We start from the raw sequence: 24756 nt of genomic DNA on the forward strand, positions 1-24756 counted from the left end.
ATCACCTGCATTAAATGATTCACTCTTCATACAATTAAAAATATCACTGTAATGGTTTGTATATAATTCAGACCCAATAACCCCATCAATGTTAGAAGGGAAGGGCATTTTGCTGTTATTGATATTCTTAAATTCCTAATTGAAGGACATTATTTTGCTGAAGCTTTTTGGCCATAGAGTTTACCCCTATAAAACATATTGCATATTTCAACTTGCATGTTCATGTCTCTTGTGCTTAAACTCTGGGCCATGTCTAGCTTTGCCTGATAAAACCCAGTTTCTCAAAGGTTCTTTGGCCGTTGTGTGAAGTTCAGACGCATATTCATTCCGTCCAGGTCTTAAATTATGTTGTTTCACTTTTTTTGGCAGAATGCTCTAATGCTATATATACAAGTCATGCCTTCATGCCTTCATCATACATAATAAATAAATCTTTACTGTGACTTTGTGTTAGGGAAGACCAAAATATGTTGTTTTTACCAAGTCTGACTTTACAGATGTGTCCAATGACCCAGTGTATGTTTGTGTTTATGTGTCAGCATCAGAGAGAGCTGGCTCCGAACAAGCACTAGCACTTCGTTCCCTTGGAAAAGAGGTAGTGTGTAGCCACTTAGCAGTACCTGTCAATAGTTTGAAGGTGATGCATTGAGGGACACCTGTAAAGGGGTGAATAATAGAAAACATCCTGGGTTACACCATATTATTATTATTATCACAACATTTTAACTGTATTTTTTTTGTATACAAACATGCGGGCCTCATGGATGGTATGTTCAGTTCACTGACCATGCTGTAGTAAAAAATGTATGCTCTTGTTGTGACTGGATCATCCCCATGTCAAGATGTAACTGTGCCTGTCATATTATGTCACAAAGATAAATTGAACACATACAGTATAAGCATATTGAATGATGAAGCTGTAGGCCTATGAAACCCAGGGGAAAAAAAGAATGAAACAGTTTTAACAGTTTGAGTGAATCTGATAATGATTGTATAACTGTCTTATTGAATTCAAAAATCCAGGTTGTGAAGGGTAGAAATTATTAAACAAACTGACCACACTAAAATCAGGGATTTATGAATTTCCTGTTATTTCAGAATTTCCAAATATTTGGCGCAATAAGCTAAATCCCTCTCTCTTATGTCACTTATCTCATTTATTGATTACCTTTATGACCTGACACTCATTTCAAAAAGTTATCATGACTGATTTAGAAACCTTTAGGTGAAACACAGAATTAAACTAAAACCTAAACATTTAATTTAATAAAAATAAATAACAAGAAGAAACCAAAGATGCGTGAAATCTATCTGTCATTAAATCAGTTATGTTGTGTAGTGTTTCATGAATGAAAAGATGTGGTGTGGAGTGTTGGAGGGAAAAAGTAAATATAGGGTGTATAGCAGCATTTCCCCTTTCTCTCTCCCAAGGTCAGTGGAGAGGGCACTTTAAAGTATATACTGGGAACACCGGGTTCTGGGGTACTGGTGGGTTCACAATGGAAGATGTTGTTGAACATTGTAGTCCTGCACCAATGACATAATGATTGTGATGCAGGGAAATGCACCAAATAGTGTCTGAATGCCTTTTTTATCTTTCGTCAATGAGTTCACCAAATCGTCCTCTACATAGAAGTGAGAAGGCAGTAATGAATAAGTAGGTGATTTTAGACACAGCCCAACAAAAACAAAAAAACAGCAGCAGCAAAAAGAGATGGGGACGTAACAAATAACTTTGTGCCAACAAAAGAGAAACGTAAATGCTTCCACATCTGTGGGAATAAACTGCACAAGACTGATCTCTTACCCTCTAGTGAACACAATATCTCAGGAGCATCTTGAAGGACTCCCTTCAAATTTGGCATAAAACCCCATGAACATTATATATAAAGAAATAAATGAGAAGGTGGTCAAAAAAGGTAAAAAGTCACGATGAGAGCACACAACACATAATGACAAAGAAATCCGCACAAATGTCTGAAAGGATGAAAAACGATAAAGTGGAGACATTTTATATCCAAAAGGTCAGACTGAACTTCTTTGTGACGTCAAAAACACTATTATTGTGGTAAATATTCAAAACTGTATAAAGCCAGGCAACCCTTATTCAGTTTACCTCTTCAAACGTAAGAAGTAAGATGGACCAGAAATCATGTCTAATGCTGTCATGAATTAAATATAGATCCACTCATATCTACACTGGGGCATTGAAAATAACTATTTGAGAGTTGCAACATGCAAAAACATATTCAAACACAGTAAATCAAAGGAGCATTGGCATTTATTGACAATACACCTTAACAGAGAAAATATGTGGGTGATACAATCACATCTCAATGATCTCACAACACTTAACTACACCATGAACCAATGAGTAACACCATTAAACTATCACATACTCGACCAGAAATATGTTTATAGTTCAATGAACTTTAAGACAAAAGGAAAAACAAATGAATATTTGATGGTTGTTGGAGCAGGAATCCTCAGAACTTGCAGCACAGTCCACAGACACCAGCTCTACAGCAGTCGCAGCAGAACTTACACTTAAAGCTGCGCTTCTGTCTGTTGTATGGCATCTGTTTGAGAGACATGAGACATGAGGAGACGTTCATCAGCATCATCATAACTTACTGTGTTTGTTTTCTCTGCTTTTGTAAACTGAGCTTCAGGGCACTTTTGTGACTAAAACACATTCACTTCCATCTAGAAGATCTGATGTGATTGGTTTGATCCATTGAGTGAACTGAACCTACCATCCATGAGTCCACTGATGTCTCCTGATGCTCAGCAGCTGCATTGTCATTGCTCACTGGCTCCTCCAGCTCTTGTACCTGATAAAGAAGGAATCAAGTCTCAGTATGTTGATGAGAGATTCATGGATAACAAGCAAATGAAACGATCTGAAGTCAGGTGCTTACCTCAGGAAAGGTGGCAGAGCTCTGCTGGATACAAATAAAGACGAGCACGACGGCCACTGTGACTGCAACACTGAATGTCTTCATCTTTGAGAGTTTGACTGAGTAAAGTTGTTTAGCTCTTTGACTCTGCTGGTGACTCCTGTCAGCTCCTGTCAATTCACTGGTCTGATGGTTGAATGTGCACTGTGCTGGTATTTATACTGACTTAGGACACTGTTTCTTCATCACTGACATTAATTACTCTGCCTGCTTTCAGGAACAGACACAATTCCCTGCATCCACCCTGAGAAATCCTGCATTTGGGAAACTCCAGACTAATGCAAAAGTCTCTTTTTGCCCCATTTATGTAGAATTGCAAAATAAAACATGTACTTTTTTCTCTTTCCCTGGGTTTAATAGACCCCTTCCATTGTTCACCAAATCCGTCATGTTTGTTTTGACATAATTATAAAACTATTGAAGATACATATTAAATGTTGATTCTTTACTAAACATAATTTTCGCCACACCTAAAGAAATTACATTTGAAAATTATTTCAAAGCTTTCACACAGTCTAACAGGATACATCATAAAAACACAAGGCTATATACAAGCAGCAATATCTTTATTGATAATATACCATAGGAGATAAAATATGTAGAATTTACAGTCACATCTCAGTGAACTACAGTGTGACCAAATCAGTAATACCCTTTAAAGGTGGATGGTTCATTTCTGTGGTCATGGACATGGCTAAGAGATCACCTCCACCTGGAGCGTATAGCATTGCTTTATGTATTTTTATATAAATATTAGTAGTGGTAATAAAGAAATTATTTCCTGGACAAAAAATCATGCCAGTATAATGTTTTCATGAACTACCTATAAATCCACTCATATCTACACTGGGGCATGGAAAATAATATTTTGAGAGTTGCAACATGTAAAAACATATACAAAACACAGTGTGTATATATATACAAAGGAGCTAAATAATATTGAGTCACCCACATATTTTTACCCCATTTATGTACAATTACAAAATAAAACATGGAACCCTTTTTTTTTCTTTCCCTGGGTTTCATACCCCAGATCCGTCATGTTTGTTTGGACATATTTGTAAAACTAATGAAGATACATATTGAATGTTGATATTTTACTTAATATAGATTTGGCCACACCTAAAGAATGAGTTCCCAGTATTGTGCCACAGTGTCTCACTGCTCCTGACTGTGGTACCAACTGCTATGAGTGAAGACGTAGGGAAGGCGGGAGAAGAAAAATGAAGGAAAATAAAGGCCTGGTTGGTCAGTGGCAATAGCCAACACATTTTCTCTGATGGTGTTTTCTGCTGATACTCTCTTTTCTTTGCTGCCAATAGCAAAACAGGAACATTTAAAACTTGACCAGAGACAAACAGCTTACAGCATTAACAACATTTCAATTTGAAAAACGCTGACTTGAACTTGAAGGTCATCATATGCTGCTCTCACACATGCACTCAACTCCTCCAGCAAACCCCCCAGTGAAAAAACTCAACTGTGAATGAGCCCATGTGAGAATTTAAAAAGAGTTTATGCAAAAGAGTCACCGTGGGTGAGTTGATGACATTTCTAAGACAAAAAAAACCCCACTTATACTAAAGAAATACAAATATCACACGATGAAAATAGGGAGCCATACACGTAGAAGACACTGACGAAACTGCCAACTTAGAAAGAGATTTCTGTGTTGTTGTTAGAATTGCCCTCTCAGAACAAATAACGTTTTTTGAATTAAATTGAATGTCTGACCAGAGAATCTCCTTCTATGTTGTTCATATGTAAAATGAGTCTGGAGTTATTCTCAAGATCTCAAGTCTGAATAGCGATATTACATCTAAATAAATTCAATACATTTAGTATATACAGCCGTGGCCAAAAGTTTTGAGAATGGCACAAATGTTCATTTTCACAAGGTCTGCTGCCTCAGTTTTTATGATGGCAATTTGCATATACTCCAGAATGTTATGAAGAGTGATCAGATGAATTGCAATTAATTGCAAAGTCCCACTTTGCCACGAAAATGAACTTAATCCCCCAAAAACCATTTCCACTGCATTTCAGCCCTGCCAAAGAAGGACCATCTGACATCATGTCAGTGATTCTCTTGTTAACACAGGTGAGGGTGTCGACGAGGACAAGTCTGGAGATCACTCTGTCATGCTGATTGAGACAAAATAGCAGACTGGAAGCTTTAAAAGCAGGGTTGTGCTTGAAATCATTGTTCTTCCTCTGTTAACCATGGTTACCTGCAAGGAAACACGTGCGGTCATCATTGTTTTGCACAAAAAGGGCTTCAGAGGCCAGGATATGGCTGCTAATAAAATTGCACCTAAATCGACCATTTATCTGATAATCAAGAACTTCAAGGAGAGAGGTTAAATTGTTGTGAAGACAGCTTCAGGGTGCCCAAGAAAGTCCAGCAAGTGACAGGACCATCTCCTAAAGTTGATTCAGCTGCAGGATCGGGGCACCACCAGTGCAGAGCTTTGTCAGGAATGGCAGCAGGCAGGTGTGAGTGCATCTGAACGCACACTGAGGCGAAGACTTTTAGAGGATGGCCTGGTGTCAAGAAGGGCAGCAAAGAAGCCACTTCTCGCCAGGAAAAACATCGGGGACAGACTGATATTCTGCCAAAGGTACAGGGATTGGACTGATGAGGACTGGGGTAAAGTCATTTTTGATGATAAATCCCCTTACCGATTGTTTGGGGCATCTGGAAAAAAGCTTATCCGGAGAACAAAAGGTGAGCGTTACCATCATTCCTGTGTCGTGCACAGTAAAGCATCCTGAGACCATTCATCTGTGGGGTTGCTTATCAGCCAAGAGAGTGGGCTCACCAACAATTTTGCCTAAGAACAAAGCAATGAATAAAGAATGGTACCAAAACATCCTCTGAGAGCAACTTCTCCCAACCATCCAAGAACAGTTTGGTGACGAACAATGACTTTTCCAGCCTTATGGTGCACCTTGCCATAAGGCAAAAGTGATAACTAAGTGACTCGGGGAACAAAACATCGAAATGTTGGGTCCATGGCTAGGGAATTCCCCAGACCTTAATCCCATTCAGAACTTGTGTTCAATCCTCAAGAGGCGGGTGGACAAACAAAAACCCACAAATTCTGACAAACTCCAAGCATTGATAATGCAAGAATGAGCTGCCATCAGTCAGGATGTGGCCCAGAAGTTAATTGACAGCATGCCAGGGCGAATTGCAGAGGTCTTGAAAAAGAAGGGTCAACACTGCAAATATTGACTCTTTGCATCAACTTAATGTAATGGTCAATAAAATCCTTTGACACTTATGAAATGCTTGTAATTAAACCTCAGTATACCATAGTAACATCTGAAAAAAAGATCTAAAAACACTGAAGCAACACACTTTGTGAAAACCAATACTTTTGTCATTCTCAAAACGTTTGGCCACGGCTGTATACAAGCAGCTCTCCAACAACATTGACCTCTCCCTGAAACTCTCTTTGCCTGTTTGTGTGATGATTTTGAAGTTGTAGGAGGGAGCAACATACAGGTTGTTTTTCATATGTTGCAGTGGGAAGAGACTTGATTCTGAAACATCACACCACACCAATGTCACTCTCAATCAACATTAATCTTCTGGCACATCTGGGATTTTTAAATCACAAGAGCAAAATAAATCAGGTCATAGTACATTACATGTCATTTGGCTGACGCTTTTGTCCAAAGCGACTTACAATTAGTACAATCAACATTCATGAGGGGCCATTTAGGGGTTCAGTATCTTGCCAAGGACACTTCGGCATGCAGATGGGAGAGAGTGGGGTTTGAACCGGCAACCTTCTTGTTGGAGAACCACCACTCTAACCACTAGGCCACACCGCCCCATAGTATACACTGCAAAAAGGGTCCACAAAGTCCACAAAACACTTCTGGAGTGTCAGGGGTAAACAGAGTCACAGCAAAATCCAATCCAATTGAAGTTACTGGCGAGTCCTTATTCAGACGTTATAAAACAATACAAAAGACATAAGATGCCTTCCTTACTGCTCGTGTGGTGTCATCCAAGTGTCCCCGACATTCATATTCACTTTTGGGTGAACTATCGCTGTTAAAGGTCTTGGATGTTAAAATACTTTTATCTCTGAGTTCAAAAATCACACACATCCTGTTTGCAGAATGTATGCACTTGTATCTGTAAAATCAAAAGTAGGGTAGGATTACTGAATGTTTTTTATGTAATTAACACTAAGCTCTTGCTGCCAAGCTTGACCATTTTCTGTTGTTTTACCGATGTAACATCGATAAATATTTTACACAATCTGATTATTATCTCTTTTGCATGTCGAAACAGGTGTGTGGGAATACTATTGGCATCACCGCAGCTACATCACTGATACGAGTCTGATGAATATCCTCAAGTGATGTCTTGTGAGTTAAAGTTAGAAAGAGTAGTAGTGATGTACTTTATTAGTAGAAACAACGATATGAGTTCAAATCTTCAGTTTAGATGTTTTGTTTCAGAAACACTGAGACGTTGAGTGATGTAAAGGTAAAGTAACAGCTGGAAAAACTGAGGTTTTAAAAAGTGTTTTCTCACTAGTGTAGGTTTGGGGATGATTTGAGGTTGTGAAACAGATAATATGGCCCACAATCAATAAAGTCCCATTTGGATCAACTCCCATGGAGTTGGTCAAAGTCCATTCATTCAGCCAAGTGAGTATAAATACCAGCACATCTTTCACATCCAACCATCACACTGGGGAACAGCTCAAAAAACAATTCACCCAAAGAACCAACCAATCCACCATCTCCGAAGATGAAGACTTGCGGTTTTGCAGTTGCAGTGGTCGTCTTGCTCACCTTTATTTGCAATCAGGAGGGCTGTGCTGTCTCAGTCACTGAAGTAAGAGCATGATCTGAATCATTTATTTTGCTTATTCAGAATGAGAGTTTGTCAGAATTTGAAGATGTAGTTACTCAGATATCATTAACAGGACCAAGTGCTTCAGGATTCAATGGGTAATGGCGAACCGCAAGAGGTGCCAGCGGAGTCCAGTGGACGTCAGTGGATGGTATGATTAGTCACTTGAATGAATTAAACCAAATACCATCAGGCAATTTCAGTGTATTAGTAGAACGTAGGGCCCTGATGCTCTGTCCTCATGAGGAGAGAAAATAAGTCCAGTGACTGACAATGATGGTGATGATGTACACCTTCTCATATCTCTTGTGTATCACACAGATGCCGTTTCACCTGAGGCAGAGGCGTCACAGCGGCCCCATGCCGTGCAGATGTTGCGAATGCTGCCCCGAACCGCCCGCCTTTGACCTGTACCATGTTAAAAAGTGATGTTCTGAGGATTTTCTGTCCCCACATTTGGATTCCCACACGGTTACTAACCCATTTGTCTCTTGTAATCTCAATTTCACTGTGATTGTAAACAACTGAGGATGTAACCTGGCAATAAACTTAAAGTTAACTCATATCATGTGTGAAAGTGTTGCTTTAATGGTGAAAAATGCACAATTGATATTTCACGAGAACATTAACATTAAATATGTTTCTGTTTAAAAAAAATATGGTACACAGGTAACCAAAGTACATTTGCTTAGTTAATGTACTGAAGTACATTTTTCATTTCACTTTTCACTTTAAGTAGATTCATTTCAAGGTACTTTTCATTTTTATTCCTCTACATCAGGGGTGTCCAAACTACGGCCCGCGGGCCAACTGCGTCCCGCCATCCATTTTTAATTGGCCCGCTTAGACTAACAATTTAGTAGCACTTAAATGGCACTTACTTAAACAGCTTGTTTTGCTTTATTTTTGAAGAAATGTTACTTTCTTGATTCTTGTTGTTCTGGGTTTTTACTCTCGGGGTTGATGCACTTAAGGCCGGCGCATGCTTCTGCATTTTCAGAGACATGCAAGAAGGGGTGCGCAAGCACGCAAGAGCCCCTTGGGTGTATTCCCCAATTTTTTTATCTATACGACAAAGCTGCACAAGCCTCACGCAGACCGCAAGGCTGTGATTGGCCCGCTAACTATGTCCTTTCCGGAGACATATTTCCGGTTTCATGGCTCATAATAACGGCAGAAACCACGGAAGATTTAGAAGAACAAATATTGACCAAATAGAAGAGCGTTTGGCAGAAGAGGTGCGAAAGTATGACCACTTGTATAACCCGTCACTGACGGAATACAAGGACACGCAGATGGCCTGCAATTCGTGGAAGGACATCTCGGCTAACGTCGGTTTGCAGGTCGACGAGTGTACAAAACTGTGGAGAAAGTTCAGTGACAAATTTGTCCTCTAGAAAAATAATAAAGTAAGTCAACGACAACTGCCACACACAAAGAAGGCGTCTCTAAGGTCGTCTTCACCAAAAAACGTTACTCCACCAAGTGTTCTGGCGGTGAATTGTGCAGGTAACCAGAAATAGGGGAACCTTCAGTTATCTAGTCATTAGGTGCTATTATAATAAATGTTAGGTCTGCCTTCCACAGACAGGGAACAGTCACAAAGTATTTGTTGATTCTTTCACTGAGAATTATTGCTGAAATGTAATAAGCACCATGGAGATAATGGTAGTTGGAATAGTAGCTTGAAAATCCTATATAAATCATGAAATGCTTCCAGTTAGAAACATTTTTAGGTAGATTCCAACAGATGTGGACTTATTTGTGTTGTTTGTTGACTTACATGGTCATGTGAAGCAATCACACAGGCCAGCAGTGATAACATTAAACACAACAAGGTAAAAGTGCAAATGGGGATTTCTATAATTGCTCAACTTTTCGGCCGACCCTTGTTTTTATTATCATCAGAAAGTTGATCACTTTATATCAGCATTTTTCATGATCACTTTTTTAGTGCTTCGGCTATACAAGTGTTATTTAAGACCCAAGAAATTTCAACACATTATCTTTGATAGAGAAAAGAATTTATATAAACACATTAATGAGTTTAATAAGGTTTCAGAATAATAACATTAAGTTAACATCTGTTTGAGCTCATTATTGTTTCATTAGTGTTTAATAGTGAAGCGTTTGTTTATTTAGATTTTTGTTTCGTTTAATGATGCTAGTTAGATTATGCCTTCAGACTAATAATAATAACAATTAACAGTATTGTTTTTCATTTTTAGTTTTGGTAATTGATGCTTTTGTTTTGAAGGTACTTGGCACCAGGTGATATTTTATAAATCGTTAGGCAGCATAGACAGCCAGGCACCGGGAAGGGTTCATGTTTTTTTATTCTAGTGCAAGAGAGACAGCAGACACCATTGTCTTTTATGGTTTGTTTGTCTGAAAATCTTCTAAATATAAACCACACAAAACATGATGCCTGCCTGGACAATGAACTTATTCCCTGCGTAAGATTTACTCGAGTTCGAGTTTTTATTCTTTCGCTTTCCCTTATGTTGGTGTCCATAAAAGAAAATGGATCCATCCATGTTCAAAAACACGAAGAAACAAACTGTTGATCTCCTGGAATTTTCATGCACAACAGCAAAACATGAAAGCAACAGAATGCAGATGGGAGTCTGCTGATCAAAGAGCTCTCATTGGACACTAGGGACACTGTGAACTTTTCCTGCATCAACCTTTACTTTGGCCCCAAGTTGTGTTGGCACTGGCACGACATATTGCAGCATCATGCATGTGTAAAGTCTCCCAACCTTTCTTTCATATTAGTTTTGATTTACAAACTCAGTATTTGATTTTTATAATGTGCTTAGTCTAAAGTTTGGTTTATTACAATGTATTTGTAACATGCATGTCTCACTGTTAAAAAGGTTTGGTGTGTTATACATTTATTCATATGTAGCAAGCTTGTGTAGAATCAGCTGCTGTTGAAGGACAAGTTCAGTTGCTCGATATATGAGGCATAGAGGTGATTTCAAGTAGGAGAATAAGACCAGTATAAGAAGTATATAGCTGTATTTTGACATTTTCTTGTAAACCAGGACTAAAGCCTGAAACATGCTTCTGCGACTGCGTCTGCGTCTTTTCACGCCGCTGTGGCGCAAGACTCGTTGTCATTCATGCTTCCCCAACCGTTGCGCGTCTTACAAAGCAATTCCGCGCCAGAACACTAGGCGGAGTAATGCTTTTTGTCGAAGACGACCTGAGAGACGCCTTCTTTCTTCTTCATCGATTGTTTATTTACATAGCTACTGCGGCTCCTTGTAGCCTTTTTCAGGCGGACAAATACGCCAGTCAGTGACGGGTTATACAAGTGGACATACTTTCGGATCTCTTCTGCCAAACGCTCTTCTATTTGGTCCATATTCATTCTTCTAAATCTCCCGTTGTTTCTGCCTGTATTATGGGGCATGCTCCAGAAGGGATGTAGAGCAGACCAATCACAGCCTTGCGGGCTGAGTGAGCTTGCGGAGCTTTGCAGTAAATTTTTGAAAAGTGGGGCGACGCCCGTCAGCACGTAAGAAGGGATACATAAGCACGTAAGGGACCCGGAAGGGCTCTTGCGCTTACGGGCCCATGAAAACGCAGAAGCATGTTTCAGGCTTAAAGGTGTAGTTAATGATTGATTTGATACTTGGAACGACCCAATTGAACATTCAGAAAACATCAATTGCCTTTTGTGAATTTCATCTAGGTCCACACAATCAGTTATGTGGCAAGATTAGAAATACCCAAATCTATTGAACACAAATGTCAGAGAGGGGAAGAAGCTGGTGCAGTAGGAGCTGGCTTTAACTAACCATTTGTATGGACTACATCTGTCTTTACATTTTCAAAAATCCAAATTACCAAGATATAAAGGCCACATTTAGACATTTCCAATTTTAATTTCTTATGAGTCACACGACAATACTGATTGAGTGGAAAAAAGTTGTAGCAGTGGCTGAAGCAGCAATCTGGCAAATAATGCAAGAAGCAAGGTAAATCTACTGCAGGGCTGACGAGTAGAAGGATGACACAGCTATGAGTTACAGCCATGACCATGACGGTTTGCTGATTATCATGAACTATTGAGCTATCATACGGCGAATGAGCCTACCTTTTTAAGACTTAAGAAGTAATGTGTGATTGAGCAGTTAATAATAATAATAATAATAATAATAATAACATCTTTAGCCTTCAGTTAACCTTTTAATGTTTACATTTTATTGGTTCATGTCCACCATTACTGATGTGTAGTCTAATACTAACAGGTCAAGCAATTTTACATTTCTGGAGTGAATCCAGAAATATTCAAAACACAGTAAATCAAAGGAGCATTGGCATTTATTGAAAATACACCTTAACAGAGAAAATATGTGGCTCATACAATCACGTCTCTGAAAACTCAATAACACCATGAACTAATGAGTAACACCATTAAACTATCACATGCACTACCAGAAATATGTTTATAGTTCAATGAACTTTAAGACAAAAGGTAAAACATTGAATAGTTGATGGTTGTTGGAGCAGGAATCCTCAGAATCTGCAGCACAGTCCACAGACACGAGGTCTGCAGCAGCCGCAGCAGAACTTACACTTAAAGCTGCGCTTCTGTCTGTTGTATGGCATCTGTGTGAGAGACATGAGACATGAGGAGACTATCATCCGCATCATCATAACTTACTGTCTTTGTTTTCTCTGCTTTTGTAAACTGAGCTTCAGAGCACTTTTGTGACTAAAACACATTCACTTCCATCTAGAAGATCTGATGTGATTGGTTTGATCCATTGAGTGAACTGAACCTACCATCCATGAGTCCACTGATGTCTCCTGATGCTCAGCAGCTGCATTGTCAGTGCTCACTGGCTCCTCCAGCTCTTGTACCTGATAAAGAAGGAATCAAGTCTCAGTATATTGATGAGAGATTCATGGATAACAAGCAAATGAAACGATCTGAAGTCAGGTGCTTACCTCAGGAAAGGTGGCAGAGCTCTGCTGGATACAAATAAAGACGAGCACGACGGCCACTGTGACTGCAACACTGAATGTCTTCATCTTTGAGAGTTTGACTGAGTAAAGTTGTTTAGTTCTTTGACTCTGCTGGTGACTCCTGTCAGCTCCTGTCAGTTCACTGGTCTGATGGTTGAATGTGCACTGTGCTGGTATTTATACTGACTTAGGACACTGTTTCTTCATCACTGACAGTAATTACTCTGCCTGCTTTCAGGAACAGACACAATTCCCTGCATCCACACTGTGAAATCCTGGATTTGGGAAACTCCAGACTAATGCAAAAGTCTCTTTTTGCCCCATTTATGTAGAGTTGCTAAATAAAACATGGACTTTTGTCTCTTTCCCTGGGTTTAATAGACCCCTTACATTGTTCACCAGATCCATCGTGTTTGTTTGGAAATAGCTCTAAAACTATTAAAAACATAATAAATGTTGATTCTTTACTAAACATAGTTTTGGCCACACCTAAAGAAATTATATTTGAAAATGATATCAAAGAATTCAAACAGTATAACAGGATACATCATAAAAACACACAAGTCTATATTCAAGCAGCAATGTTTTTATTGATAATATACCTTAGGAGAGAAAATATGTCAAATATACAGTCACATCTCAGAGAACTACAGTGTGACCAAATCAGTAATACATTTTAAAGGTGGATGGTTCATTATGTGGTCATGAAGGTGGCTAAGAGATCACCTCCACCTGGACCGTATGGCACTGCTTTATATATTTATATATTAGAAGTGATAATAAATAAATCATTCCCTGGACATAAAATCATGCCAGTCCAATGTTTTCATGAACTACCTGTAGATCCACTCATATCTACACTGGGGCATGGAAAATTATATTTTGAGAGTTGCAACGTGTAAAAACATATTCATAACACAGTATATATATATATATATACAAAGGAGCAAAATAATATTTTTGTCAGCCACATATTTTTGCTCCGTTTATGTACAATTACAAATAACACATGGACTTTTTTCTCTTTCCCTGGGTTTCATAGACCCCTTACATTGTTCACCAGATCCGTTATGTTTGTTTGGTCATATTTCTAAAACTATTGAAGATACGTATTAACTGTTGATTCTTTACTAAACATAGTTTTGGCCACACCTAAAGGATTTATATTTGAAAATTATGTCAAAGATTTCACAAAGCCTAACATACGGCCGGCCTGAGAGCTCAACCTACTGCAACTTAAGAAAACACATGCATGTAGACAAAACACCAGCAAAGTAAGAAAGTATTGACATACACCAAACACCAAACACATAACACATACACATATTGACATACACCAAACACATAATACATACTCATATTGATATACCACATATATTCCTTAAACCATACTCATAGTCAACACTTTATATCACACATCCCAGCTCCCTGATTCAGTTCGCACAGAGACAGTGAGTAGACCTTGGGCCACAATCTCTCCCCCAGACAGCACACTAACGCAGCTGCACTGATACAGCAACATTATCACCTCTGGTGTGCACGTACGACATCGTCATCATGCGATATTCCAAGAGGATATAATCTATGTGCGCACTCTGTTTAAGCGTCTTTCTTCCTGTGCAGCCTCCTGCGTAGAACTAGAGACCCATGCATGTTCAATTGCTGGACACCGCGTTTTCCTGACCTGTGACCTCTGAATAAACTTGCTTAACTTCAACTTGAGAACGACGACTCCTCTCCTTTGATTTCCACCCGCAACAAAAGCATCTTCATCAATTTGACAACACAACACTTTACGCCAACACGTTATAGAAACACGCTGCAATTACAGAAAACGACAACGGAAGTGTTGGACACGTCTTGTTGTTGTTGCCGCAGTTTGGAGTTGGTCAATGGTTTATTTTAACATTGTGATCGCATGATTCAGATATTACTGCAGATGTCTAATGTTAACCAAGCGTTGATGTTTTGCTTACTAATAGACTGCTGTTGGGACCTACAGCCACAGAGAACCATAAAATGAGGACTGGTGGAACATTCCACCCCAGCCTAAAGTACGGGGGGGAGCAGGCTACAGTTGAAACTGTCAATGACCCCTGCTGTGTCTCTAGCCGCGCCTCAGATTTTGAACTCTGACCCTCCTATTGGCCTAAGACCCTTAACCCTGCTAGAAGGCGGGAGTTACCTCTAAGGTGCTATTTAAGGGCAAACACACCGAAAATATTTCTTTCCAGTTCCACTCACATTAGAGCTAGCATCTCCAGTTTAGTTCTCAGTGATTCACAGGACACAAAGGAAACAAACTTAACAGCTGTTTGATTTTTCATAAGTTTATTTTAAACTTATCTTTTCGTAGTTTCACTTTTAGTTTAAAGCTACTTTTTCTAATCCAGTTTAAGCTTAACTTATCCTTTTTTAGTACATCGTAAGCTTATTTTATCCTATTTTTACTTAAAGCTTTTAATCTGAATAGCGCGCGGCAGAAGCTCTCCCTCACTCGCTGGCCGAGAACAGAGACACTTTCCCCGCCATCCACGGACAATCCGGCGACGGTTGTTCCTTCCTGCAGACGGGCAAAGACCTTGCCAAGGAGAACGAGAAGCATTCTCTCCGAGACGGGCAAAGACCTTGCCAAGGAGAACGAGAAGAATCCTCTCCGATTCGGCCCAGCGCAATCTCGCCGTCGCCCCCAGCGGCTCCGCGATCAGCGGCCCGAGGCCAGGACATCATCCACTTCCTCCTTCCGGGATTCGCGCTACTCCGGTCGTGCACGAAACCCCGCGAAGCAACACGAAGTAAGAGACATATGTCTGGGCAGAGTCTAGTTTAATAATTAGCGTGTTTTGTATATGATTGTACTTTTATAGAAAGACCGCCGTGTCGATCTTATTGTGAAAAGCGCGCGGTGACGATCCGGCGCTTCCTGTTTGATTCGTGTTTCCGTCAGGCCGATCTCACAGAAGACGTGCATCTGTTAAAAGACACCTCTTACGTAGCTGGATTGCCGGCCTCACTGTGTGATCGCCTCTGACGGCGTTTTTAAGATCATCTCCGATCTGTGTTACTATATGTTTCTCTCTTTCTCTCTATTGTATTCTCTCACATCCGCCGACATACACATCCTCGCCCACGCACACACACATAGTCGCATTACATATAGTCATTCTGATATCAAGGAGGGCCTGAACGCACCTCGACGCCATTCGGCGCTAAAGCTAAGCTAAGCTAAGACAAAGAACCCCTTTGTCCTCCCTCGACCTTTGTCCCACGTGTGTTTAAGTCGGCCATCTTTGACCATCTTGACTCTAAGTTACGTGGTCCTTCGACCATTGATTGCAATACACATCGAGGCCCGCCCTCCATTCGGACTCTAAATTCCTTAGGCGACTCCGCCATTTTGAGTTGTAGTCCTGGTGTATATTACATCACCAATTTTGTAGTCAAACCCCCAGGGTTAAGCCGGCCCTCTTAAACTTCGTGAGTCATCGACCCCCCTTTCCCTCTCTCTCTCTCACACACACACACACTTCCCCCCACTCACACACACACACACACACGAACACACACACAGCCCTATCAGAAGGATTGCAGTGTGATCAATTGTGCTAAATGTGCTGCGACTGTATTGGAGATAGCGGATTGTGTTAAATGAAGAATCATTTGGAACAACTTTGACTTTTATATCTTTTTAATAAACCCCTTTTATACTTAAAGTATTTGAATCTTGTGATTATTGGTACATGTTTATGTGAACACAGTTGGATAACGATAGCCAGTGCTTGAACTCAAACCCTTCATCGTTTATTATATAATCCCTAATATTAACTATTGAGATTATTAATTTAACTTTATCAGATGAGACTGATACTTATAGACTGACTCGTTGGCCCCTGTAACCAGGGTGGTGCCCCTTCTCGAGTATTAATATAGATAGTAGCATTCTTAAATTGACGATTTTATTGTTGTGACTAATTATTTCATTATTCTTGGTTGATAACCTTATCATTATTAATTGATAGCTTGTACTTTCTAAATTGATAATTACTTGTTTTTCATTAGTAGTTGTTATTCATTGATTGATTATTCTTAAAGTTTACATTAATTATTTAATTATTCTTAATCAATAAACTTTATCATTCTCAAATTAGTGATTTAATAATTCTTAATTGTTGAACTTCCTTATTTACTCATTAATGGTTTTATTGTTATTTGATTACTGATCATCTTCAATTAATAATCTAATTATTTTGTTTAATAAATAATCTTTATTGTTTCAATAATCATATTCCATGATTATTGATAATTAGCCAACGTCGAGTCCCCCTACTATTGCACAACATAAATGGTGCCCCTGCGTGAGGCTATCTTATTCCAACTGTGTCATAATATCTATGTACAATAATCCAACTTAGTTTTCAATAAATTGATTTTTCAATAAGTTGATTTTCAAGAGATTAATTTGTTTCAATAAATAGATTTTTCAATAAATTAACTTTTCAATAAGTTTAATTTTTCGATAAATTGATTTTCCAATAAATTAACTTTTCAATGAATTTAATTTTTTTCGATAAATTGATTTTTCAATAAATAATTTTTTTTCAATAAATTTAATTTTTCGATAAACTGATTTTTTTTTCAATAAGTTAATTTTTCAATAAATTAATTTTTCAATAAATTAATTTTTCAATAGTTAAATTTTTCAATAAATTTAATTTTCGATAGATTTATTTTTCGATAAACTTAATTTTTTTTTATTAAATTTAAATTTTATTAATTTTTTTCTTCTTCCAAAATTAATAATTTTTATTTTTCTTCTTTTTCCGAAATTTCAAAATTGATCATAATTGATTGTTAAGAAAAAATAGTCGAGAGATTTATTTTTCTTTTCAAAATTTTATTTTTGATTCCCTTAAACCTTTGCCAAGCAGGTATATTAGGGCTTTGCGTAACCGTGGTTGGTTGCTGACCGCATTTTCAGTTGTTAGTAACTTTGATTGGAGATTTTCTGCATGTTAGTTTTGATTTTGAGATTAATTGTTGCTTACTAGGTCTAGAGGATTGAGCCGCCGAGCTATCCTGCCTAAAGTTACGTGATAGACACAGGGTAGAGCTCACCCGTGTTTCTGATCGTATAGTGCAATTTAAGATTGTTACCCGCTGGTATCCCAGCGAGTTTAAGTAATCCACTGATTGTCTTATAATACTTAGACAATGAGTAACTCTGACCAAAGTGGGGCGCAGGCCTCTCCAAGGCCAGACGACATGCCACATTTGGTCGCAGATCTGGTGAAGCTGTCGGCTGATGAGGTGAGTGAGTTCAGTGGTTACGATGTCAGTGCCTGCGATGACAAGATAAAGGAAATAGTCACGTACATGGAAGACCCTTTTGGCCCCCAACGCTCAGTAACCAAACTTCTGGGCCAACTGGCCATCCTGTACGACCGCCGATCCCAGATGAAAGCCAAACAACACTCTGACGAGATCAGTGCCATGGAAGCAGTACATCAGGCAGAGCTTAATGAAAAGTCCCATTTGCAAGGGAGGAATTCCTCTTTACAACAGGAAGTTGATAGGTCCCGTGAAGAATGGGACCAGACACTGCAGGAGTGCGAAAACCTGCGCGAGCAGGTCAAACGTCAGAGTGAAAGAGAGGCAAGATATATAGGAAACGGTCTGTGGCCCTCTGGAATGGAAACAAGGTCAAGAATTGACACCTTATCCGGAGAAGCCAGTGAAGTAGAGACACCAGAAGAGCAACTGCAAGCACGGCCACGCCAACGTCAGGTGGCCGAAACTGATTCACCCTGGCTTATCAATAACGTTGATCAGAGATCCACCCCGGCCAACGCGAGGACGGAGCCAGCAGAAACCCCTAGGAGCACAGTGACTCTTGACCATCAGGCAACACCGAACGCCCGTCCAGCTGACGTTGGAAATCAACTCACCTTAGAAAGGGCTCCCCCTGTACGAAACTTACCTGCTCCATATCAGGACGACGGAAGAACGCCGCCCTGGATGGCTGAAGGATATTCACAATCAGGGAGGAACCCGGCCAACAACCATCCTCCACCTACCATGCAGGCGGCTGAACGATCTGGTTCTGGGTCACATCCGAACTGGTCCACCAATCCGAAGGCACGCCAAGAAGATGGTTTCTATGACCAGCACCAGGAAGAACCGGATTCAGATGACTCTGAGCACCATGAAGCACCAGTGGTACAGGGAATTCGCACCCGACAGATCGAGTCCCTGTCTAAAGACATCGATCGGTTCGATCCCGACGTCCGAGGGTCCAACGTGGACGATTATCTTCGTGAGGTAGAACGCTGCCTCTTGGACATAACCAACCCCTCATCCAGAGAAAAGCTGAAGCTAGTCTGGAAGACGACAGCCAGAAACGTCCACGCCTTCATGGAAACTCTGTCACATAAGGTCAGAGACAATTATTTCGACCTATGTCAGGCCCTGCGCGAAGAGTACTCACTCTTCACCGACCAGGCCTCCGCAACCCTCGGTGCCTTTGCTGTCCTGCAGAGGAAGAATGAATCTCCGAGGGAATATTACAGACGTCTGAGAACGGCGTACTTCCAAGGGCGTAACGCCCCCGGGCTGGAAAACGACACAGCTTTCAAATCCTTGTTCCTGCACAATCTCCACGATAGTGTGCGATATGATGTTACCATGCACTGCAGAGCTGGTGACCACTCGATGCAAGAGATGAGAAGGTACTCTCAACTAGCCTGGGAGACGCGCACAAGCCAAAACAAAGGACAAGAACAGGACGTCAGGGTTCTGGGGATCCAAGCTCAACCCCACATGGATCTGGCGCTGGAGGGTAACGAGATACCTCTGGCCAAAACACACCACAGGAGAGAGGATCGTGAACGTCGACCCGTCCAACAGGATCCTAGAAGGAACCAAGAAAGGGAGGGGTCAACCCAGCTCCGCAACCAGAGGTCACAGCACCTAACAACCTCTCAACAGAGAGGCAGGGATTGGGCTGAGCGAGGACGCCACGAGAAGTATGACAACAAATATCCCAAACAAGGGAGGTCACAAGAACATGGGAAGAAACAGGACCCATGGAATCCGCAGGATAATTGGAAGAAACAGGACCCATGGAATCCGCAGGATAATTGGAAGAAACAAGAACATGGGAGGAGACAGGGACCCATGAATCAACAGGGACCCATGAATCAACAGGAACGCTGGAATCAACAGGAGCTCCCTCCACAAAGGCATCAACAGATGCATCCACAAATGGAAGATCTGATACGCCGATGGGTGTCAGAGGCAGTAGGGAAACAAGATGCCTCTAAGATCCCCACTGCACCGCCTGGCCCCCCAAAGAATCCAGACTGTGGTCCCCCATCAATGTGACTAGAACAGGTGTCCGCCATCCCCACCTCCAGAGTGTACTTTGTCGGTTGGGGAAACTCAAGCACCACTAGACCACACCCTGAAATTTTCACTACAGACACTGCTCCCTTCTTAACTTTCTTGGGCGACCTTGTCCGGAAAGGCAACGCACAGCGCATATATACCTCAGTGGTAATAGGAGGCTGCTTCAGCTCCCTGGCCCTACTTGATTCAGGCTCGGAAATCAGCCTGATGTGTGCTAACACTTTCTCCCAAGTCGAAACAACCATGTTATCCCTTGGAAAACCCCTGCAAATTGAAACCTGCAACATTAATATCACCAGCTACACTCAGGACCAGTCACCCATCACAAAACATGCCTGGATCGATATCACCTTCCAAGAGATGAGTCTGGCACATCCCATCTACATCTGTTCCATCGACACAGAACCACTGCTCATCGGTCAGGACCTGCTGGATCGATTGGCCCCGCTCATCGACTGTCATCAGGGACGCATTTGGGCTCAAGTCGATAACCCAAAACCTCTCGAGCCTAACGCCAGTCCTCCCATTCAAATCACTGCCATCCAGACACCCAGCAGAATCTTCCCGATGTACCTGCCCCTTCCAGAAACGGACTCCAGCCCGAATCACATCAGGACCACGGCAAGTGGGCCCGGGCCACCACATGATTCAGGAAACACTTTCAGAACCCATGATTCATTCCTATGTTCCTTAAACAATGAGAACCCGTCATTATACGTTCCCCGCATCAAAGAAGACGTTTTCCTAAACGGCATCCTGACCTCCAAAACCCTAGTAGCACTCTGGTCCGAGAAATCCGCAATCAGTATGGAAACGTACACTGATCTGTGCAGACTGGAACCCCCACCTCTTTTTGTGCGACGCTGCCACCGACTTCTCTCAGCAGAGATACCACAGACCCCTATCAAAGCGACTGGAGTGTGCGCTATCTCCGTGCGAATCGGAAAACGACAGATCTGGCACTTCGTGAGCGTAGTAGCCCAACTTCCCTTCTCATTCTTGGTAGGAGCAGATCTCCTCATCAGACTTGGAACACAAGTGGACACCATAAACCAAGTTTTGTGGTCACAAGTCAACGCCGAGAGCTACTGCCTGTCCAACGACCCAGTCCAGATGCTCTCTGGACAAACGATTCCCCAAGCCTGCCAGGTCGCCAGTGAGGTTGACATGGTCATTCCTCCACGAACCGCCGGGGCCCCGATCCGACTTGAAATCCTCAAGGGACAAAGGTTACCGGGTCCGCAGGCCTTCTTCCAACCGCTGCCCTCCTTCCAGGAACTCAACCTGGCAGTCTGTGGCACGCCACTGCTGGAAGTGAACCACCGAACGACGTATGTGCTTGTGAAAAACCTCACGCACTGCCCCGTTCAATTAAAAGCACACCAAGTGATAGGAATGTTGATTGACAGCTCATTCCACGATTTCGAGCTGACGATACCGGTCATTGGGGAACTTCCCCCTTCTCTAGCCAAAGACGACGCCGTGGATCAAGTCCTTCACACATTCCCAACCAACATGATCACGGTTATGCGTCATGAGTCACTGCAAGATGAAGCCATTTGTGGAGCCTCCCTGACGACAGAAGGGGACATGATGGTGTATGCTCTAGCAACTCAACCAGGGCAGGACAGCCCAGGGGATGCACAGGCTGCAGAACTATATCCCGGGTTCGAGGCTGAGATCAGACAACAACTAGAGAAAGCAGATGCCCTGACAACAGACGCACAGAGGAAAGTGCTCCGGGATCTGTTCCTTGACTTCCAGTCAATTTTCTCCAAAGACTCTACCGATTGTGGAGTCACTGACCTCCACATGGTGCGTATCCCCACGGATCCAAACGCACCTCCGACCTTCGTACGTCAGTACAAAATCCCATTGGCAGCCTACGAGTCCATTCAAGACATCCTCGACACCCTGTTAGAGAAACGTATAATCAGGGAATGTAATTCAACTTACAATTCACCCATTTGGCCAGTGCTAAAACCAACCGGAAAATGGCGTCTCACCATCGATTACCGTCCTCTGAACAAACAAGTCCCCCTGTCCCGCTGGCCCATGATTCACCTTGATCAAGAGCTAGCCAAAGTAAAAGGAGCCACGTTCTTCTCCACCGTAGACGTGGCAAATGGATTCTGGACTATGAAGGTAGACCAAGCCGACCAGTATAAACTAGCTTTCTCTTTCGGAGGTAGCCAGTACACCTGGAACCGGTGTCCTTTCGGATATTCAAACTCTCCATCCGAGTTCAACATCTTTCTCCACAAAGCCATGAGTGACGCCGCAACACGTGGAAATCTCATTTATGTGGATGACATCCTCATGAGGAGCCAAACCTTTGAGGAACACATAACTGAGATCCGACATGTCCTCAAGCAACTGTCCAATGCAGGAGCCAAGCTGGCTCTCACCAAAGGCCAGTGGTGTCGCACCCAGGTGAAATATGTTGGCCTGATAGTCGGCGCTGATGGCATCGAACCCCAAGCAGGGCGGATACAAGCCATCAAAGACATCAAGGCCCCCAGTCGCCTAACAGAACTCAGAAGTTTCCTCGGGGTCTGTAACTACTCCCGCCAGTACATTGAAGACTGCGCAGAGATAGCCAGACCTCTCACCGAACTCCTGCGCAAAGACAAGCCCTTCGAGTGGGAAGAATCCCAAGAACAATCTTTCCGTCAGATGAAAGAAAAACTCTGTTCGGCACCCTGTCTGGCCTACCCAGACAAAGACAAAGAGTTCCACCTCGAGGCGAGCTTCTCCTCCCACTGTCTCAGTGCGGCCCTGGCACAGAAGTACGACACCGACAAGCGTGTTGTGGCCTACGCCAGTCGACCCCTTAGCGGTGTGGAAATCAAATTTTCAGACTGTGAGAAAGCACTCCTGTCCACAGTCTGGGCTGTAGAACACTTCCGCAGCTACATCGGAGGACAGAAGGTCATCATAGAGACGTGCCACCAACCCGTAGCCTTCCTGAACAGCCAAAGACTGAGAGAAGGACGGGTCACAAACAGCCGCATAGCCACATGGATGATGGCACTGCAAGGCTACGACATCGAAGTGAAATACGCCCAAAACAACAAGATGGCCCTGGGTAAAGGCTTGGCGGAGTGCCACCATTGTGATGAAAATGAACAATCAGACCCCATCTCTCTCCCAACAACCACTCCATCACTGCCTTACAACCACCGTTATTATGAAGAAAACGTCTGCGAAGATCTTCCCAAGGTCTATGTTGATGGCTGCTCGTTCCACCACGAGAGCCAGCTCCGGGCAGGAGCTGGCATTGCCTGGGCCAACTACAGCAGCAGCGAACCAACTCACTACAAGCTAGGGCCCAAGACCAGCCAGTACGCAGAGATCGCTGCTATACTCATCGTCCTTCAACAAGCAGTCAAGCTGGCTATAACGCAGTTGGTGATCTGTTCAGATTCAAACTATGCCCGTCACAGTTTCATCTCCCATTTTCCCTTATGGAAGGAAAAAGGAATGAAAAATGCCAGGAACAAGGAAGTCAAGCACTCAGAACTCTTCCTGACCTGTGATCAGTTGGTAACAGACCAAGGACTGATAGTTTACTGGAAGAAAGTCAAAGGTCACTCCCAACTAGCTGGACCAGACAAAGACGGCAACGACAAAGCAGACCGACTAGCCAAGCTAGGAGCAGACGAAGGCGTGCACTGGGAACTACAGGGCGATGGACTTCAAAGTCCCCAAAACTGCGTAGTGAACGCGATCACCCGACGACAGGCAAGGGAGCGACAAGAGAACCCCCAAGCCTGCGACCAGATCCTGCATCTGGGTCGTAAACCTGAAGATACAGACTTGGTTGCAATGCAGGAACAGGATCCCGTCATCAGTGCCATCCGCCAGATAGTCGCGACACCTCCCCCGCAAGACTCCCAACCATTCACTGACCAACCCAAGGAGGTACGGGCATATCAAACGGCACTACCCCACCTGAAGATGGAAAAGGATCTGCTCATCTACACCCGTAATGGCCAAGGACCAAACCGGTGGGTCGTTCCGACCAACCACCGGGGGGTAATGTTGTCCCACGCTCACGATTCCCTTGTCGGTGGCCATAGAGGTTACAAGGCTACTCTAAGCACCCTGCAGCAAGTCGGGTACTGGCCATCAATGGCCCATGACACCCAATCATACGTCCGAGGGTGCCTTACCTGTTGCCAGTTCCAACCGTCATCACCACTGAGTCGCGCCCCACTTCAAGGAAGGGGGGTCTCATTTCCATGGTCCCACCTTCAGATCGATTGGATTGGACCGGTCCCAAAGTCATCACGAGGCAACAAGTACCTGCTCACCGTTACTTGTGCCTTCACCAAATGGGTGGAATGCCTCCCAGCGTCCAATGACACAGCCGTCATCACAGCAGTCCTACTGCTAAATCATGTGTTCAGTCGCTGGGGCCTACCACTTTCAATTGATTCGGACCGGGGAACCCATTTCACATCTCACGTCATGACCTCCCTCTGCGACATACTTGGAGTTGAAGTCAGATTCCACATCTCCCAT

General features: G+C 42.4%; 3 protein-coding genes across 3 annotated transcripts; 1 reads left to right on the forward strand and 2 right to left on the reverse strand.

Annotated features, from left to right (window-relative positions):
- Positions 1–2263: 2263 nt before the first annotated feature.
- Positions 2264–3101, reverse strand: LOC128448949 (hepcidin-like). Its single transcript, XM_053431836.1, has 3 exons — positions 2922–3101; positions 2757–2834; positions 2264–2579 (listed from the first exon to the last, which is right to left on the reverse strand). The coding sequence occupies exons 1-3, from the start codon at positions 3003–3005 to the stop codon at positions 2487–2489; spliced, it is 255 nt and encodes an 84-aa protein (XP_053287811.1). The 5' UTR covers positions 3006–3101; the 3' UTR covers positions 2264–2486.
- Positions 3102–7656: 4555 nt separating this feature from the next.
- LOC128448944 (hepcidin) lies at positions 7657–8407 on the forward strand. The gene is made up of 3 exons (XM_053431830.1): positions 7657–7824; positions 7916–7993; positions 8164–8407. Exons 1-3 carry the CDS (start codon positions 7738–7740, stop codon positions 8269–8271), a joined length of 273 nt encoding a protein of 90 aa, XP_053287805.1. The 5' UTR covers positions 7657–7737; the 3' UTR covers positions 8272–8407.
- A 3752-nt stretch (positions 8408–12159) lies between these two features.
- On the reverse strand, positions 12160–12993 carry LOC128448950 (hepcidin). The gene is made up of 3 exons (XM_053431837.1): positions 12808–12993; positions 12643–12720; positions 12160–12465 (listed from the first exon to the last, which is right to left on the reverse strand). Exons 1-3 carry the CDS (start codon positions 12889–12891, stop codon positions 12373–12375), a joined length of 255 nt encoding a protein of 84 aa, XP_053287812.1. The 5' UTR covers positions 12892–12993; the 3' UTR covers positions 12160–12372.
- Between the last annotated feature and the right edge of the window lie 11763 nt (positions 12994–24756).

This window comes from Pleuronectes platessa, chromosome 10 (assembly GCF_947347685.1).
Source record: "Pleuronectes platessa chromosome 10, fPlePla1.1, whole genome shotgun sequence".
NCBI lineage: Eukaryota > Metazoa > Chordata > Actinopteri > Pleuronectiformes > Pleuronectidae > Pleuronectes > Pleuronectes platessa.

Bases quoted from the DNA above. Each gene is read 5' to 3' on its own strand.
- LOC128448949 (XM_053431836.1), bottom strand. From the start codon at position 3,005: ATGAAGACATTCAGTGTTGCAGTCACAGTGGCCGTCGTGCTCGTCTTT. The intron at 2,835-2,921 runs GTAAGCACCTGA...CTTCTTTATCAG, and splicing joins GCTCTGCCACCTTTCCTGAG to GTACAAGAGCTGGAGGAGCC. The intron at 2,580-2,756 runs GTAGGTTCAGTT...TCTCTCAAACAG, and splicing joins CATCAGTGGACTCATGGATG to ATGCCATACAACAGACAGAA.
- LOC128448944 (XM_053431830.1), top strand. From the start codon at position 7,738: ATGAAGACTTGCGGTTTTGCAGTTGCAGTGGTCGTCTTGCTCACCTTT. The intron at 7,825-7,915 runs GTAAGAGCATGA...TATCATTAACAG, and splicing joins GTGCTGTCTCAGTCACTGAA to GACCAAGTGCTTCAGGATTC. The intron at 7,994-8,163 runs GTATGATTAGTC...TGTATCACACAG, and splicing joins CCAGTGGACGTCAGTGGATG to ATGCCGTTTCACCTGAGGCA.
- LOC128448950 (XM_053431837.1), bottom strand. From the start codon at position 12,891: ATGAAGACATTCAGTGTTGCAGTCACAGTGGCCGTCGTGCTCGTCTTT. The intron at 12,721-12,807 runs GTAAGCACCTGA...CTTCTTTATCAG, and splicing joins GCTCTGCCACCTTTCCTGAG to GTACAAGAGCTGGAGGAGCC. The intron at 12,466-12,642 runs GTAGGTTCAGTT...TCTCTCACACAG, and splicing joins CATCAGTGGACTCATGGATG to ATGCCATACAACAGACAGAA.